Genomic DNA, 19,230 nt, shown 5'->3' with positions numbered 1-19,230 from the left:
TCTGCGCGTAAATAGTGTTTAAAGCAGAGTATCCAAGTTTAAGTGTAACATGCTCCCTAAATTTTAGTTTATCATCTATTAGGAGCCCCAGATTATTGGCTGATTATTGGTCTTCCCTCTTGGACATGATTTCCTAAAATTTGAATAAAAATGCTTCTGATAAATGGATTCTCATAATTTCTTCAATAGAAGTTAAAGAACATTTGAAGGAATCTTTTAAAGCAAAAATCAACTAGATCTGACCACTAGAAGTGGAGTTATGACCCAAGTTACCTGAGACTGTCTTCCCTCTTGGACATGATTTTCTAAAATTTGAATAAAAATGCTTTTAATGTATGGATTATCATATTTTCTTCAACGGAAGCTGAAGAACATTTGAGAGAATCTTTTAAAGCAAATTTTAACCAGATCTGAACACTAGAAGTGGAGTTATGACCCAAGTTACCTGAGACTGTCTTCCCTCTTGGACATGATTTCCTAAAATGTTGATAAAAATGATTCTGATGAATGGATTTTTATAATTTCTTTAATGGAAGCTGAAGAGTACTTCAAAGAATCTTTTAAAGCAAAAATCAACCAGATCTGAACACTAGAAGTGGAGTTATGACCCAAGTTACCTGAAACTATTTTCCCTTTAGGACATGTTTTCCTAAAATTTGGATAAAAATGCCCCTGATAAATGGATTTTTATAATTTCTTTAATGGAAGCTGAAGAGCACTTAAAAGAATCTTTTAAAGCAAAAATCGACCAGATCTGACCACTAGAAGTGAAGTTATGACCCAAGATACCTGAGACTGTCTTCCCTTTTGGACATGATTTCCTAACATTTGAATAAAAATGCTTCTGATAAATGGATTTTCATAATTTCTTCAGTGAAAGCTGAAGAGCACTTCAAAGGATCTTTTAAAATAAAAATCAACCCGATCTGATCACTAGAAGTGGAGTTATGACCCAGGTTACCTGAGACTGTCTTCCCTCTTGGAAATGATTCCTAAAATTTGGATGAAAATGCTTCTGATAAACGGATTTTCATAATTTCTACAATGGATGGTGAAGAACACTTGAAAGAATCTTTTAAAGCAAAAATCAACCCGATCTGGGCACTAGAAGTGGAGTTATGAACCAATTTACCTAAAACTGTCTTCCCTCTTAGACTTGACTTTCTCAAATTTGGATAAAAATGATTCTCATAAATGATTTTTTATAATTTCTTCAATGGAAGCTAAAGAACACTTCAAAGAATCTTTTGAAGTAAAAGTCAACCCGATCTGAACACTAGAAGTGAAGTTATGACCCAAGTTACCTGAGACTGTCTTCCCTCTTGGACATGATTTCCTAAAATGTTGATAAAAATGATTCTGATGAATGGATTTTTATAATTTCTTTAATGGAAGCCGAAGAGTACTTGAAAGAATCTTTTAAAGCAAAAATCAACCCGATCGGACCACTAGAAGTGGAGTTATGATCCAAGTTACCTGAGACTGTCTTCCTTCTTGGACATGACTTCCTAAAATTTGAATAAAAATGCTTCTGATAAATGGATTTTCATAATTTCTTTAATGGAAGCTGAAGAGTACTTCAAAGAATCTTTTAAAGCAAAAATCAACCCGATCTGGGCACTAGAAGTGGAGTTATGAACCAATTTACCTAAAACTGTCTTCCCTCTTAGACTTGACTTTCTCAAATTTGGATAAAAATGATTCTCATAAATGATTTTTTATAATTTCTTCAATGGAAGCTAAAGAACACTTCAAAGAATCTTTTGAAGTAAAAGTCAACCCGATCCGAACACTAGAAGTGGAGTCATGACCCAAGTTATCTGAGACTGTCTTCCCTCTTGGACATGATTTCCTAAAATTTGGACAAAAATGCTTTTGATAAATGGATTTTCATAATATCTTTAATAGAAGCTGGAGAACACTTGAAAGAATCTTTTAAAGCAAAAATCAACCCGATCTGGGCACTAGAAGTGGAGTTATGAACCAATTTACCTAAAACTGTCTTCCCTCTTAGACTTGACTTTCTCAAATTTGGATAAAAATGATTCTCATAAATGAATTTTTATAATTTCTTCAATGGAAGCTAAAGAACACTTCAAAGAATCTTTTGAAGCAAAAGTCAACCCGATCTGAACACTAGAAGTGAAGTTATGACCCAAGTTACCTGAGACTGTCTTTCCTCTTGGACATGATTTCCTAAAGTTTGGATAAAAATGCTTCTGATGCATGGATTTTCATGATTTTTTAATTGGAAGCTAAAGAACACCTAAAAGAATCTTTTGAAACAAAAATCAACCCGATCTGACCACCAGAAGTGGAGTTATGACCCAAGTTACCTTAGACTGTCTTCGCTCTTGGACTTGATTTCCAAAAACCTGGATAAAACTACTTCTGATGGACGGATTTTCATGATTCTTTTATTGAAAGCTAAAGAACACTTCAAAGAATCTTTTAAAACAAAAATAACCAGACCTGAACACTAAAAAAGGAGTTATGACCCAAGTTACGTGAAAGTGTCTTCCCTCTTGGACTTGATTTCCTAAAATTTGGATAAAAATGCTTCTGATGCATGGATTTTTATAATTTCTTCAATGGAAGCTGAATAACACTTGAAAGAATCTTTTAAAACAAAAATCAACCCGATCTGACTGCTAGAAGTGGAGTTATAAACCAAGTTACCTGAGACTGTCTTCCACCTTGGACTTGATTTCCTAAAACTCGGATAAAAATGCTTCTGATAAATGGATTCTCATAATTTCTTCAATAGAAGTTAAAGAACATTTGAAAGAATCTTTTAAAGCAAAAATCAACTAGATCTGACCACTAGAAGTGCAGTTATGACCCAAGTTACCTGAGACTGTCTTCGCTCTTGGACATGATTTTCTAAAATTTGAATAAAAATGCTTCTGATAAAAGGATTTTCATGATTTTTTCAATGGAAGCTGAAGAACACTTGAAAGAATCTTTTTAGGCCAAAATCAACCAGATCTGAACACTAGAAGTAAAGTTATGACCCAAGTTACCTGAGACTGTCTTTCCTCTTGGACATGATTTCCTTAAATTTGTCTAAAAATGCTTCTGATGCATGGATTTTCATGATTCTTTTATTGAAAGTTGAAGAAGACTTCAAAGAATCGTTTAAAGCAACAATCAACCAAATCTGAACTCTAGAAGTGGAGTTATGAACCAAGTTACCTGAGACTGTCTTCTCTCTTGGACATGATTTCCTAAAATTTGTATAAAAATGCTTCTGCTGAATGGATTTTCATAATTTCTTCAATGGAAGCTGAAGAACACTTAAAAGAATCTTTTAAAACAAGAATCAACCCGATCTGACCACTAGAAGTGGAGTTATGACCCAAGTTACCTGAGATTGTCTTCCATCTTGGACTTAATTTCCTAAAATTTGGATAAAAATACTTCTGATAAACGGATTCTTATAATTTTGTTAATGGAAGCTGAAGAACACTTGAAAGAATCTTTTAAAGCAAAAATCAACCATATCCGAACACTAGAAGTGAAGTTATGACCCAAGTTACCTGAAACTGTCTTCCCTCTTGGACATGATTTCCTAAAATTTGGATAAAAATTCTTCTGATAAATGGATTTTTAAAATTTCTTCAGTGGAATCTGAAGAACACTTGAAAGAATATTTTAAAGCAAAAATCAACCAGATCTGAACACTAGAAGTGGAGTTATGACCCAAGTTACCTGAAACTGTCTTCCCTCTTGGACATGATTTCCTAAAATTTGGATAAAAATTCTTCTGATAAATGGATTTTTAAAATTTCTTCAGTGGAATCTGAAGAACACTTGAAAGAATATTTTAAAGCAAAAATCAACCAGATCTGAACACTAGAAGTGGAGTTATGACCCAAGTTACCTGAAACTGTCTTCCCTCTTGGACATGATTTCCTAAAATTTGAATAAAAATGCTTCTGATAAATGGATTTTCATAATTTCTTCAATGAAAGCTGAAGAACAATTGAAAGAATCTTTTGAAACAAAAATCAACTCGATCTGACCATTAGAAGTAGAGTTATGGCCCAAGTTACCTGAGACTGTGTTCCCTCTTGGACATGATTTCCTAAAATTTGAATAAAAATGCTTCTGATCGATGGATTTTCATATTTTCTTCAATGGAAGCTGAAGAACACTTAGAAGAATCTTTTAAAGCAAAAATCAACCAGATCTGACCACTAGAAGTGGAGTTATGACCCAAGTTACCTGAAACTGTCTTCTCTCTTGGATTTGATGTCCAAAAACCTGGAAAACCTCCCTTATACATTGTTCTATATTCAGAATTATTGTTAGTTGATACTTACCTACTTTAATCCTTAAGAGATGTTCTACTGCTTTGCATATAGAGGTTACCTGTTAAGCACTAAATAAATAAATAATCTTTCACTAGTTTTAACGCAAAAAGGTAAAAAAAACAACCAAAAATGTTCAATAATTTATTAAGTCAGTGTGATTTAATGGAAAACATAAGCAATAAATAAAATTGTCTTATATACAAATCCCCGAACTATTGCTCGCCAATCAGGGGCACAGTCGGAACCAAATTAATCAACACGTTACTATTCTCGGCCAGTTCCGCGATAGACACCCTCCCTCTCTGTCTAATAAACTTCGCCACTGCGTCCATCTCGCTCTGAGACACGTAAATAAACTTCCCCCGGTCGTCTATGACCCCCGTTAGAATTTCGTCCTTTTGTAGGTCCTTAATTCGGTCCAAGCAGGCCTGGGTTTTTAGTTTGAAGTGCGCCGCCAGGTCTTCTATTATGACCACCTTGTTGTTCTTTATGTGATTGACGAATTCCTGTAGTAAGTTTTGGGAGTCCTGTTGTTCCCCTGGAAAATTAGTGGGATTTGCACACGTGGGATTTTTAATTCGAATAGATGGAGGTCGGCAAGCACTTATTCGTTTTTAAATGGCAACATTGAGACTTTTAGAGAAAATTATCTTTACATGTTGTTATAATGTTTGGTAGTGACGTATTAGGATAATTTTAAGCAAATTCAGACGAAATACGCTGAAAAGGTGAAAGAAATTAAGGAACTAATTAATTTAGCTTAATATGAAGGTAATCTGGATCAAATCTTAAGGGGTTATTTATAAATAATCTAAAAAGTTCCTAACAAAAAAAAAACAGTGAGAGTAAAGTACGAAGAGACGCTGTTAAAGAATACGTGAATATAAATAAAGAATACGAATGCGCGACGTAACCTCAATTTCCCTCGTAGTTTTGAACTTCATCCTCCTCTTCAATGTGGTCTAACTTTAATTAATTTTCTTCGGTCTCAGTTTATTAACACATATTCAATACTGACATTTAAAAATTCATTTCCTATTATAGCAGCAAAAAAATTGAATCGTTTCGTGGTATTATGTGAAATATTAATGGTACTAGTGCATTATTAACCGTAACTATCCTACATTATTTCCGATTCGTCTTATTATTTGTTGAAAGTATATGTTTCAAATGGTTTTTATAAGCATCTTCTTTTACTGGACAAATGTCAGGTCCTCTATCAAATAAAGCTATGTTAACTAGAATAACTCCACTTCTAGTGTTTAGATCGGGTCGATTTTTGTTTTAAAAGATTCCTTCAAGTGTTCTTTAGCTTCTATTAAAGAAATTATTAAAATCCATTGATTAGAAGCATTTTTATTAAAATTTTAGGAAATCATGTCCAAGAGGGAAGACAGTCTCAGGTAACTTGGGTCATAACTTCACTTCTAGTGTTGAGATCGGGTTGATTTTTACTTCAAAAGGTTCTTTCAAGTGTTCTTCAGCTTTCATTGAAGAAATTATGGAAATCCATTTATCAGAAGCATTTTTATCCAAATTTTAGGAAATCATGTCCAAGAGGGAAGACAGTCTCAGGTAACTTGGATCATAACTCCACTTCTAGTAGTCAGATCGGGTTGATTTTTGTTTTAAAAGATTCTTTCAAGTGTTCTTCAGCTTCCATTGAAGAAATTATGGAAATCCATTTATCAGAAGCATTTTTATCCAAATTTTAGGAAATCATGTCCAAGAGGGAAGACAGTCTCAGGTAACTTGGATCATAACTCCACTTCTAGTAGTCAGATCGGGTTGATTTTTGTTTTAAAAGATTCTTTCAAGTGTTCTTCAGCTTCCATTGAAGAAATTATGAAAATCCATTTATCAGAAGCATTTATATCCAAATTTTAGGAAATCATGTCCAAGAGGGAAGACAGTCTCAGGTAACTTGGGTCATAACTTCACTTCTAGTGGTCAGATCGGGTTGATTTTTGTTTCAAAAGATTCTTTCAAGTGTTCTTCAGCTTCCACTGAAGAAATTATGAAAATCCATTTATCAGAAGCATTTTTATACAAATGTTAGTAAATCATGTCCAAGAGGAAAGACAGTCTTGGGTAACTTGGATCATAACTCCACTTCTAGTAGTCAGATCGGGTTGATTTTTGTTTTAAAAGATTCTTTCAAGTGTTCTTCAGCTTCCATCGAAGAAATTATGAAAATCCATGCATCAGAAACATTTTTATCCAAATTTTAGGAAATCATGTCCAAGAAGGAAGACAGTCTCAGGTAAATTGGTTCATAACTTCACTTCTAGTGCTCAGATTGGGTTGATTTTTGCTTTAAAAGATTCTGTCAAGCGTTGTTCAGCTTCCATTGAAGAAATTATGAAAATCCATTCATCAGAAGCATTTTTATACAAATTTTAGGAAATCATGTCTAAGAGGGAAGACAGTCTCAGGTAACTTGGGTCATAACTTCACTTCTAGTGGTCAGATCGAATGGATTTTTGTTTTAAAAGATTTTTTCAAGTGTTCTTCAGCTTCCATTGAAGAAATTATAAAAATCCATGAATCAGAAGCATTTTTATCCAAATTTTAGGAAATCATGTCCAAGAGGCAAGACAGTCTCAGGTAACTTGGGTCATAACTCCACTTCTAGTAGTCAGATTGGGTTGATTTTTGTTTCAAAAGGTTCTTTCAAGTGTTCTTCAGCTTCCATTGAAGAAATTTTTAAAATCCATTTATCAGAAGCATTTTTATTCAAATTTTAGGAAATCATGTCCAAGATGGAAGACAGTCTCAGGTAACTTGGTTCATAACTCCACTTCTAGTGGTCAGATCAGATTTATTTTTGTTTTAAAAGATTCTTTGAAGTGTTCTTCAGCTTCCATTGACGAAATTATGACAATCCATTTATCGAAAGCATTTTTATCCAAATTTTAGGAAATCATGTCCAAGATGGAAGACAGTCTCAGGTAAATTGGTTCATAACTTCACTTCTAGTGCTCAGATTGGGTTGATTTTTGCTTTAAAAGATTCTTTCAAGTGTTCTTCAGCTTCCATCGAAGAAATTATGAAAATCCATGCATCAGAAACATTTTTATCCAAATTTTAGAAAATCATGTCCAAGAAGGAAGACAGTCTCAGGTAAATTGGTTCATAACTTCACTTCTAGTGCTCAGATTGGGTTGATTTTTGCTTTAAAAGATTCTGTCAAGCGTTGTTCAGCTTCCATTGAAGAAATTATGAAAATCCATTCATCAGAAGCATTTTTATACAAATTTTAGGAAATCATGTCTAAGAGGGAAGACAGTCTCAGGTAACTTGGGTTATAACTTCACTTCTAGTGTTCAGATCGGGTTGATTTTTGTTTTAAAAGATTCTTTTAAGTGTTCTTCAGCTTCCATTGAAGAAATTATGAAAATCCATTTATCAGAAGCATTTTTATCCAAGTCTTAGGAAATCATGTCCAAGAGAGAAGACAGTCTCAGGTAACTTGGGTCATAACTCCACTTCTAGTGTTCGGATCTGGTTGATTTTTGTTTTAAAAGATTCTTTCAAGTGTTCTTTAGCTTCCATTGAAGAAATTATGAAAATCCATGCATCAGAAGCATTTTTATCCAAGTTTTAGGAAATCAAGTCCAAAAGGAAAAATGAATGTTCTAAATTCTGTAATAATCTTACACATTTTTTATATCAATTAAAAGTGATCATAGCATGTAAAGAGCTAAATAATTAACAAGAAATAAACCAACATTCTTTGCCAAGTGTAACAATTAAATATCAGCGAGATACTTGTGTCTGTATCGCACTCAAGACCTGACTTGACCAGACCAGTATATGATTAAATGTTGTTTCTAAAAAGAATCAAGTGCTTTCTTTGGTTTTTAATTGAAACCTCTAGACAACTAAGCAAAAACTAGACAAGTATGAAATTATATAGATATTTAAAGCCTTCTTACCTTCTTCATATCCTTCCTCTTCCACCGAGAAGGCCTCCTTCATTTTCATGTACTCCTCGAGTTCTTGTCTCTCTTTCTCCTCTCTGGCTCTCCTTTCCTCCTCTTCCCGTTCCTTTTCCTCTTGTTCCTCCTTCTCTTTAAGCTTCTGTCTTTCGGCTTCTTCTAGTTCTGCTCGTTTCTTCCTAAAAGTGTTTATTTTAAAATATAGTTTCAACTTAGCTTCATAGCTTCATGCCTCTCAACTCTGGAATGCTCCTCTGCCTCTCTGGCGGCTTTCTTTTCAGCCTTAGCTTCAAGTTTTGCCCTCTTCTTTGCACCGATTTTACCATCGGGAAGTTCTATCTCGGGTGCATCAGGTTCTCCCGGATCTGAATCATTATCTTCCTGGATTTGTGCTACAAGTTTAATATTCTTAATTGTAACTATAAAAAGCACTTTTTTTATCGCATAGAATAAATTACATTATTTTATTTAATTTGTTGTTAACTGAAAATATGCTTACCGTTTGCCCTAAGCCTGGCGCCCCTGTTTCGGGCAATTTGGGCTCTTCTCGGTAAGGCATTATTAGCCCTGTTAGGCACAGGCCTTGGCCTTTCTTCAACTATATAAAAAAGGATTCAATGAATATATATGCCCCTTACCATATGCTCCTTACCTTTCTCAGTTTTGGACTTCAAGAAGAAACTTAAACTTAGGATGATAATGATAATAGACGCGGCAATAGCTATTAGTAAGGAGATGTCCATATTTATAAGTAAATACAAATTTCTCTAGTGCTATATTATATGATCATAATAATGTTTAAATAAATGTAAATAGTTTTTCTCTTCTATAACATTAATTGCAATGTTATTGTTTTTGACAGCTGCCAGTTGGCGATTTTGACGCTCTAGTTAACATAACCTATAAAATATTGCTTTTGACAGCTGCCATTTTGACACTTTGGTTAACCTAACCTAAAAAATAAATGATCTAACCTAAATTAAATTAATTTTTGTAAATATTTTTGCTTTAAATTTTCGTTAGTTCATTGTGTCTATAATTCTTTAAAGGAAATATTGTAACAGTAATTGTCTTCACTCATTTTTGCTTTAATTTAAGATGTTTAGGTGCATAGGCCTCTTGGGACGTTTAGTGCATAACGATTTGCCAGGACATATAGGACTTTATTCCAAAGTGAAGTCATTAAGAGTTAATAATTTAAATATTCAGCAACAGTCTGTTGTCAGGTAAGTGGTGCAATATACAGTCAAAAAGTTACTTAAGCAACTAAGGAATAAGTCCACTTAAACCGCTCTATGTAGTCAAATTCATGATATGTGCAAATTGTGCTTAGGGTTTGTCGAGAAAGCTTACATAGGTTCAGACCCCTTACAGGCCAGTTTGTTTAATTTTATACCAAAACCAAAAATAGTAGTACTAGAACCCAAGATATTCACTTGCCAATAAGAGACAAATTATTTTCTTCCTTACAGGCATTCCTGAACTAAGAAATCCATTATCATGACTTCTAGTGAATGGATTTTAGTCATTTTTTCAAAAAAGACTTAAAAACTCTTCAGAGTAGTCCATAAATTAATAATTTTCAAATTTTGACCAATAGAACCCAAGATATTCACTTGCCAATAAGAGACAAATTATTTTGTCGCTCACAGGCACTCCTGGAACAAAAATTCCATTATCTTAACTTTTTGCGAATGGATTTTAGTCATTTCTTCAAAAACACTAAAAAAGTCTTTAGAGAAGTCCATGAATCAATAATTTCTTAATTTCGACTACTAGAACGCAAGAAATTCACTTGTCAATAAGAGATAAATTATTTGGTCCCTTATAGGCACTCCTGTAAGAAGAATTGCATTATCTTAACTTTTTGCGAATGGATTTTAGTCATTTCTTTAAAAACACTAAAAAAGTATTCAGAGAAGTGTATTAATCAATAATTTCTACATTTCGACTACTAGAACCCAAGATATTCACTTGCCAATGAGAGATAAATTATTTGGTCCCTTATAGGCACTTCTGTAAGAAGAATTGCTTTATCTTGACTTTTTACAAATGGATTTTAGTCATTTCTTTAAAAACACTAAAAAAGTCTTCAGAGAAGTCCATGAATCAATAATTTCTAAATTTCGACTACTAGAAAGCAAGAAATTCACTTGCCAATAAAAGATAAATTATTTTGTCCCTCACAGGCACTCCTGGAACAAAAATTCCATTATCTTGACTTTTTGCGAATGGATTTTAGTAATTTCTTCAAAAACACTAAAAAAGTCTTCAGAGAAGTCCATAAATCAATAATTTCTAAAGTTTCAATGCTAGAACCCAAGATATTCACTTGCCCATAAAAGACAAATTATAAAATACAGTTATAAATCTAATTAAAATTTTGACAAAAAAGATAAATTCTCAACTATAAAAACCGTTTTGGTAGAGAGCAAATAACCCTTAAAAAATCATTAATTTATATAAAATAAATCAAAAGGAAACAAATAATAATAATAAAGAAAATTTTAATATATATATATTATAATTTTAATAAGAACCAAGGAGAGTAACGCCAAATATTCAAGACCCTAAAAAAAGGAAAATGTCAATGTCCACAAGGGGTAAAGATAGTGTTTAACTAATGGCAATTAGTAATGATTTTTCTTCTTTTTAGATTTTTACCCTAATTATTTGGTTACTGCCTTTAAGTAACCAACTCCTGGAATAAAAATTTCATTATCTTGACTTTTTTTTAAAGTCATTTTTCAAAAAACGCTAAAAAAGCCGTCAGAGTAGTCCATAAATCAATAATTTTAAAATTTTGACTACTACAACTCAAGATACATTCTGTATTTTAGGTTTTGTGATCAACTTAGAGATAGTAATGCCTCAATAAAAACCACGAAAAAAGTTGGGTTTAATATAAACGACTTATTGAGTCACATCAACAGTGGCAAAACATTTTACCTAAAGCAACTAAAAAACGTCTTTCACACTATAAAATTCGGTAAGGTTTCCTCATTAATTTCAAAGTTCTTTTTATATCTAATTAATTAACCTCACTTACATCAGACACTCTAAAGTCAGAGGATGCAGAGCTTCTCTTGAAATGTTGCGGTTCCTTAATACCAGACTCTTCTCGGATACAAAGAAACGCTCTGTGCCAAGAGGTGTTTAATGGTCTAAAGCAAGCTGACAATTTAAACACTGGCATCATTAATCGATACATAAAGACTTGCACTGAAAACAATTGTCCAATTACTGACAAAGAGTTTGTATTAAAATCTCAACCGAATTACGACACTTATAAACTATTGTTAGAGAATGTTTCTCAATTTGGAAACGTTCAGGAGGTGTTAACACTTTTAGAGGTAATGAAAACTAAAGAGATCTCTTTAGGAAGTGAGATGGTCAACAGCCTTATTTTGGCTCATACAATCAACGGGTAAGCCTCCTTAAAGTGTGTTAATTTTTTTTTTACCATATACATACTTTAGAGGTCTAAAGTCCGCTCAGGCTGTATTGGATGCAATGAGGTTAGTGCATATGTCTGATAATTATTATGCAAAATTGAACCTTCTTAAAGGACTAATAAGGAGGAAAGATTTGAGTGAGTTTAAGTTGGCTGCAGTGGACTATCATGTGAGTTTAACTGAGGAGGACTTTTTGGACTTTATCGAGGAACTCGGTGTTAATAAATTAGACTCTTGGTTAGATGAAGTAAGTTGTTAAAAAGGAGCTGAATAATTTATTAAATTATTGTTGTTGTGGGTGTAGACAGAGAAGTTTTACAAGCATATTCCAATAAATAGAGACCTGCAACTGAAAATTGAGAAAATATGCATTCATTTGGTTCACATGGAGCAACCGAGGGCGGCAATGAATATTTATAAGAGATTTGTTGAGCCACAATTGGACGTTTATTATGGATATTGTGTGTTGAAGGAGATGCTGCATTGTGAAGTTGTAAGTAAGAGAAATGGCGTTTGTATGTATATTAGCTCAGCTTATATTGTAGGACATAAAACATATAATTAATGAGGCCAAAGACTTAATTGAGAAAGACCTAAACCCATATATATTGGAAAGTTTAACCGAGTTAGCGTTGAAATTTAAATACACACATCAAGCGTGGGAGCTATTAAGGAGTTTAAATACTTTAAGGCCTCACTACTTTTGGCCTTTACTAATTCAAGCTGGAAATGAGAGAGGAGAGATCGGTAACATAAATTACCCTCGACACCTGTTTTAATTGATTATTCAAGAGTTACAGGTTGTGCTTTTTCAGGGGTTTTATCAACGTTAAAGACTATTAAGGAGTTTAATGTAAAACTGAATGCAGAGACCTTGGAGCACTATATCCTGCCCTATTGTGATGTGGCCAATTTTAAGTTGTTGATAATTAAGCTGCAGGCTGTCGGGTTTACTGTGAAAGAGATCGTGAGTCCTTTGTTGGGGGTTTTGTTGCAGCAAAAGAAGACCAAACGTGCTGCCGATTTATGTAAGTATTTAAGTAATAAGTTTTATTAATAAATTTTAAGGTTTAAGCGTAAAGAGTTGATGCGTATTAATTTGTAAGTGTAGGGTTATAGAAAAACGGTTTTTTTGGCAGAAAAGTTTATTGTTTCCACAAAAAAAACTGCTTTGGGAATATGCGTTATTCTCTGTAGTCCAGGAAGTTGCAGGAAATCAATTGACCTGATTACTCTAAAAATTTTCAATTTTTCAAAATTTTTATAGATACAATTTTTGTTTTAAATTAAAAATCCTTTCTTTAGACATAAATTTCATGAAAATCGGTGGGAAATTAGGGAAGTTATTCCTGTTTTTCTACTTGAGAGTCTTAGTAATTTGTCCAATTTAATTTTTGCTCTAAAAGTTTTCAATTTTTCAAAATTTTTATTGATACACTTTTTATTCTAAATTAAAAATCCTTTCCTCAGATATAATTTTCATGGAAATCGGTGGGAAATTAGGGAAGTTATTCCTGTTTTTCTACTAGGGAATCTTATTAATGTGTCATATTTTTCCATATTTAATTTTTACTCTAAAAATTTTCACTTTTTCAAAATTTTTATAGACACACTTTTTGTTCTAAATTAAAAATCCTTTCCTCAGATATAATTTTCATGAAAATCGGTGGGAAATTAGGGAAGTTATTCCTGTTTTTCTACTTGAGAGTCTTATTAATTTGTCATATTTAATTTTTGCTGTAAAAATTTTCAATTTTTCAAAATATTTATAGACGCACTTTTTGTTCTAAATTAAAAATCCTTTCCTCAGATATAATTTTCATGAAAATCGGTGGGAAATTAGGGAAGTTATTCCTGTTTTTCTACTTGGGAGTCTTATTAATTCGTCCAATTTTTTCACATTTAATTTTTACTCTAAAAATTTTCAATTTTTCAAAATTTTCATAGATACACTTTTTGTTCTAAATTAAAAATCCTTTCCTCAGATATGATTTTCATGAGAATCGGTGGGAAATTAGAGAAGTTATTCCTGTTTTTCTACAGGGAGTCTTATTAATTTGTCCAATTCTTCCATATTTAATTTTTACTCTAAAAATGTTAAATTTTTCAAATTTTTTATAGATATACTATTTGTTCTAAATTAAAAATCCTTTCCTTAGATATAATTTTCATAAAAATCAGTGGGAAATTAGAGAAGTTATTCCTGTTTTTCTACTTGAGAGTCTTAGTAATTTGTCCAATTTAATTTTTGCTCTAAAAGTTTTCAATTTTTCAAAATTTTTATAGATACACTTTTTATTCTAAATTAAAAATCCTTTCCTCAGATATAATTTTCATGGAAATCGGTGGGAAATTAGGGAAGTTATTCCTGTTTTTCTACTAGGGAATCTTATTAATGTGTCATATTTTTCCATATTTAATTTTTACTCTGAAAATTTTAAGTTTTTCAATATTTTTATAAACACACTTTTTGTTCTAAATTAAAAATCCTTTCCTCAGATATAATTTTCATGAAAATCGGTGGGAAATTAGGGAAGTTATTCCTGTTTTTCTACTCGGGAGTCTTATTAATTTATCATATTTTTTCATATTTAATTTTTACTCTAAAAATTCTGAGTTTTTCAAATTTTTTATAGATATACTATTTGTTCTAAATTAAAAATCCTTTCCTCAGATATAATTTTCATAAAAATCAGTGGGAAATTAGAGAAGTTATTCCTGTTTTTCTACAGGGAGTCTTATTAATTTGTCCAATTCTTCCATATTTAATTTTTACTCTAAAAATGTTAAATTTTTCAAAATTTTTATAGGCACACTTTTTGTTCTAAATTAAAAATCCTTTCTTTAGACATAATTTTCATGAAAATCGGTGGGAAATTAGGGAAGTTATTCCTGTTTTTCTACTAGGGAGTCTTATTAATTTGTCAAATTTTTTCATATTTAATGTTTACTCTAAAAATGTTCAATTTTTTAACATTTTTATAGATACACTTTTTGTTTTAAATTAAAAATCCTTTCTTTAGACATAATTTTCATGAAAATCGGTGGGAAATTAGGAAAGTTATTCCTGTTTTTCTACTTGGGAGTCTTTTTAATTTGTCCAATTTTTTCATATTTAATGTTTACTCTAAAAATGTTCAATTTTTCAAAATTTTCATAGATAAACTTTTTGTTCTAAATTAAAAATCCTTTCTTTAGATATAATTTTCATGAAAATCGGTGGGAAATTAGGGAAGTTATTCCTGTTTTTCTACTAGGGAGTCTTATTAATTTGTCCAATTTTTCATATTTAATTTTTACTCTAAAAATGTTCAATTTTTAAAATTTTTATAGACACACTTTTTGTTCTAAATTAAAAATCCTTTCCTCAGATATAATTTTCATAAAAATCAGTGGGAAATTAGAGAAGTTATTCCTGTTTTTCTATTTGGGAGACTTATTAATTTGTCCAATTTTTTCATAATTAATTTTTACTCTAAAAATGTTCAATTTTTCAAAATTTTTATAGATACACTTTTTGTTCTAAATTAAAAATCCTTTCCTCAGATATAACTTTCATGAAAATCGGTGGGAAATTAGGGAAGTTATTCCTGTTTTTCTACTAGGGAGTCTTATTAATTTGTCATATTATTTAGGTCCTCCGATATACCAATGTTTGTCTTGATATCTCGATTTATCTGCGCTTTGTTGATTTTATCATAAATAAAATCCAATAAATCTCATTATTTCTCTGAAAGTCTTGACGCTAATTAGGCAAAGTTTTCATTACTTTTGGAATGTTTATTTTACATAATTTGAAGAAAATTGCATATATACTAGTGACCGTGTACGATCTAGGAATAATAAATTAAAAACTCAATAATATAAATGCAAAAAGTGACCAAAATATCGTAAGCGCTCCTCATGAGGGTCGTGTTAACGGCAAAATAACCGCCCGCATTAAGGGCGTAGCTTTTCGCATTTAAATGACGATAAAGAAGCAAAATCTCCCTTTGCACTTGACAATCGGCCACATCCAAGTTATTAGTGATGTCGAAGCATAGGGTCTTGGTTCGGTTTATTTCGTTTTCAATGTATTGGCCTGTCACTCCCAGTGTAGAGATGAAAATCTTAAATTAATATTTAATTAGTATTAAGAATTATGGCTATTATTTACTATGAGATATACATATAAAATAATCCATATGTAGCTTTCTTCTATTGTTCATATTATGTGAATATCAATATCTACAATCTATGCCATCGATATAATCGAGTAAAAATATCAATATTGTAAAATATCGCTTAAAAATTCAGACTACTAGTGAGCTACATTCTAACTAGTGAGCACAATTTAGCATATTACATAAGATTGGGCACCGATGGGATTCACCCCATTAAGTACGTAAGCATTAATAACGTGATGTGTTTTTGCCATTCGCGCGAAAATAAACGCGCGTATAGTTCATTTCAAACCTTTGTACTGGTAACAATTTGTGTTTTTTGTATCTACAAGCCTTGTCTTTGTGTCTTCCACAGTTTAAAATGGGTAGAAAAAAAAATTGTGATCCGTCAATGCGTAAAATAATGTTTACGCTAAGGGAAAGAGGTTGGACTTATAGTAAAATAGCTGACCACCTAAAATGTTAAAAAAAATGGTTTTCTATGCACTCAAACACATAAAAGAACATAAAACGTACGAAAATATTCCACGCAAGAGAAGATCTAAAAAAACCAGCCAACGAACTGATGAAACTATTGTTCGAATGGCTAAAATGAATCCATTTTTAACCTCCAACCAGATTAAAAAAGAACTTTCTCCAGCTATCGCGATATCATCACGAACTATAAAACGACGACTTAATGAGGCCAACCTATTTGGACGAGTATGCTGCAAGAAACCACTGCTAAAGAAGAAAAATTGCCAGGCTAGATTAAAATTCGTTAAAGACCTTATTAATTGGACCATAAAAGAGTGGAAAAAAGTATTATGGTCTGATGAGACAAAAATAAATCGCATTGGTAGTGATAGTAGAATATTTGTGAGAAGACCAAGGGGTGCGGAAAATAATCCGAAGTATACAACCAGCACAGTCAAACATGGAGGTGGAAATATAAAATTATGGGGATATTTTTCGTGGCGTGGTGTTGGTCCATTAGTGAAAATCGACGGTATGCTTGACCAAGAAAAATATAAAGATATTATGGAGAACCACATGTTGCCGTTTGCTGATGAAACTTTGCCGGTGTCTTGGGTTTTGCAACAAGACAATGATCACAAGCATACGGCTAAGTCTGTAAAAAAAATGGTCTGACGATAACCATGTTGATGTACTTGATTGGCCCTCATGTAGTCCGGATCTCAATCCCATTGAGAATCTTTGGAGAGACCTGAAAAAACTTTTAGAACATAAAAACATTAAAAACCTTAAAGATCTGGCGGAAGAAGCAGAGCAGGCGAGGAAATCGATACCACTAGCGAGATGTCAACATCTGGTGGAGTCAATGCCCAGGAGATGTAGAGCTGTCATTGAAAATAAGGGATTTGCTACAAAATATTGATTTATTTAGGGTTTAGAGTTCTTATTTTGTTTTTTTACATTGATAATTCTTTGGTTTCTAATTAGTTGTCCAATTAAATATTTGTATAAAAAATAACTTTTTTTCAAAGTATATATGTGAAGACAAATCCACTAAATTTATGGTAATATTAAAGGTAAATGTTAGTTACGACAATGGGCAAATTTAAGAATAAACAATTTTATTTACAAAAGATTTATGATTTTTATTAATTTATTCACACTGTTTCTAATTAGTTGGCCACCACTGTATATCGCCTGTTGCAGAGGATATACCCAAGCGTCGTCGTTTATAAATCGATCAAAAACTAGGCAATCCGCTATACACACACGTCAGCGTCGTCAACTTCATTAGCGTTATTTAATATATTTTTTGTTGGCAACACTAAAAATGTTCAGAGTGACCAACATCAAAAGGACACAACCACTATAAAAATGGCCATTTTTGGGTATCCTGGATATATGCATTGGCAGTCCAGGTATATTTCGTAAGCCCACTGGCATAAAAAAATGAGGCTATTTTTCTTCTCCACCCAACCCATATTTGATGTTTGCACAGACGGTTTCAAATCGATCAGAAGTTGCACAGAAACAGTTTCAAACTTGTAAGAAATTTGCCGTGAGAACAAACCTTGTGTAAACGCTTTTCGTTTCCTTAAGTTGTCTCAATCTTGTTTTTGGTATACATAAATGACCTTCTTGAGTATATAAATATCTCTTGTTTGCGCATGATACCTCGATATTACAGCGAGATCAGGCAGTGTATGGGTCGCAGCAAGACATAGAAAATGACATGAACATTGTCAACGAATGAAGGAACATGATTCAACATCAAGGGTCAGTGAACATCCTAGAAATTACTTATAAAAGATATAATATTCAACAAGTCAGCTCCTAGAAAAACTTGGGTTAAGAATGTCGCATAAGAATATGGAAATTAAACTATATCTTCAAAAGTCTAAAGAGGACAGTCTTCGACCAATGCGAGCTGCCTGTACTGACCAGTATTAACATTTACAAAGGAAACCGTAAATAAGGTACACATTGTTCAGACAAAGATGGAAAGGTGGTAATGGTGGTCCAATGATCTTAAGCGGGTCAAAACCAACTGGATGACCTCTGTACAAAATAAGTCAGTCTTACTGAGGAAATATCGACATTCATTTGAGACCATTCGGTGACAAAATGAACGTAAATAATATCGAACTTAGTCGGGAATCTTCTAGAGCTGTGAGTGCGAGCGAGAGGCGAGCACACCTAGCGACATCTCGTAGAAAGTTGGCTGTTTAAATATTGGCGCGACTTTTAAATCGACATAAAAATACCTACGGTACATACTTACAACATAACTGATAAACCAGATGCCATATACACCCAAAGCGTATAGTCTAATGTCCTTTTCGTCGACTTTAGTTTCCTTTATACTATACTCGGTTATGATCCCTATGCAAAGTAGTATTCCCGAAAGAATATACACGACAGTCGCTGTCAAAAATACCCCAAAAATATCGCTTAGCTGCTCAATATATTCTCCGATGTTGGTGTATCGATTTGTGACATACCTGATGGTTTTTAAATGACAGGTAGTACCGGACATTTCCTTAACTCCCATTAAGATTTCATTTTTTCATTTTCATTTCAGAAGCTGAAAAATACTTGAAAGAATCTTTTAAAGCAAAAATCAACCAGATCTGAACACTAGAAGTGGAGTTATGGCTCAAGTTACTTGAGACTGTCTTCCCTCTTGGACATGATTTCCTAAAACTTGGATAAAAATGCTTCTGATAAATTAATGATTATAATTTCTTCAATGGGAACTGAAGAATACTTGAAAGAATCTTTTAAAGCAAAAGTCAACCCGATCTGACCACTGGAAGTGGAGTTATGAACCAAGTTACCTGATACTGTCTTCCATCTTGGACATGATTTTCTAAAATTTGGATAAAAATGCTTCTGATAA

The 19,230-nt window shown here is 32.5% G+C and overlaps 2 protein-coding genes across 2 annotated transcripts in view; one reads left to right on the top strand and one right to left on the bottom strand.

Moving 5' to 3' along the window:
* Positions 1–4,444: 4,444 nt before the first annotated feature.
* On the bottom strand, positions 4,445–9,129 carry LOC126748006 (DDRGK domain-containing protein 1). Its single transcript, XM_050457011.1, has 5 exons — positions 8,910–9,129; positions 8,757–8,855; positions 8,490–8,649; positions 8,255–8,436; positions 4,445–4,854 (listed from the first exon to the last, which is right to left on the bottom strand). Exons 1-5 carry the CDS (start codon positions 8,998–9,000, stop codon positions 4,529–4,531), a joined length of 858 nt encoding a protein of 285 aa, XP_050312968.1. The 5' UTR covers positions 9,001–9,129; the 3' UTR covers positions 4,445–4,528.
* Positions 9,130–9,220: 91 nt separating this feature from the next.
* Positions 9,221–19,230, top strand: part of LOC126747993 (leucine-rich PPR motif-containing protein, mitochondrial) — a 52,707-nt gene continuing 42,697 nt past the window's right edge. The window contains exons 1-7 of the mRNA XM_050456982.1: positions 9,221–9,483; positions 11,098–11,246; positions 11,312–11,684; positions 11,737–11,959; positions 12,017–12,205; positions 12,258–12,459; positions 12,528–12,740. Coding sequence (XP_050312939.1) covers positions 9,356–9,483; positions 11,098–11,246; positions 11,312–11,684; positions 11,737–11,959; positions 12,017–12,205; positions 12,258–12,459; positions 12,528–12,740 — 1,477 coding nt within the window. The 5' untranslated portion in view covers positions 9,221–9,355. The remainder of the gene's footprint in view (positions 9,484–11,097; positions 11,247–11,311; positions 11,685–11,736; positions 11,960–12,016; positions 12,206–12,257; positions 12,460–12,527; positions 12,741–19,230) is intronic.

Source organism: Anthonomus grandis, chromosome 20 (assembly GCF_022605725.1).
Source record: "Anthonomus grandis grandis chromosome 20, icAntGran1.3, whole genome shotgun sequence".
NCBI classification, from domain to species: Eukaryota; Metazoa; Arthropoda; class Insecta; order Coleoptera; family Curculionidae; genus Anthonomus; species Anthonomus grandis.
Note: the sequence above shows the minus strand (reverse complement) of the source record. Positions and strands in the feature narration are given on the sequence as shown.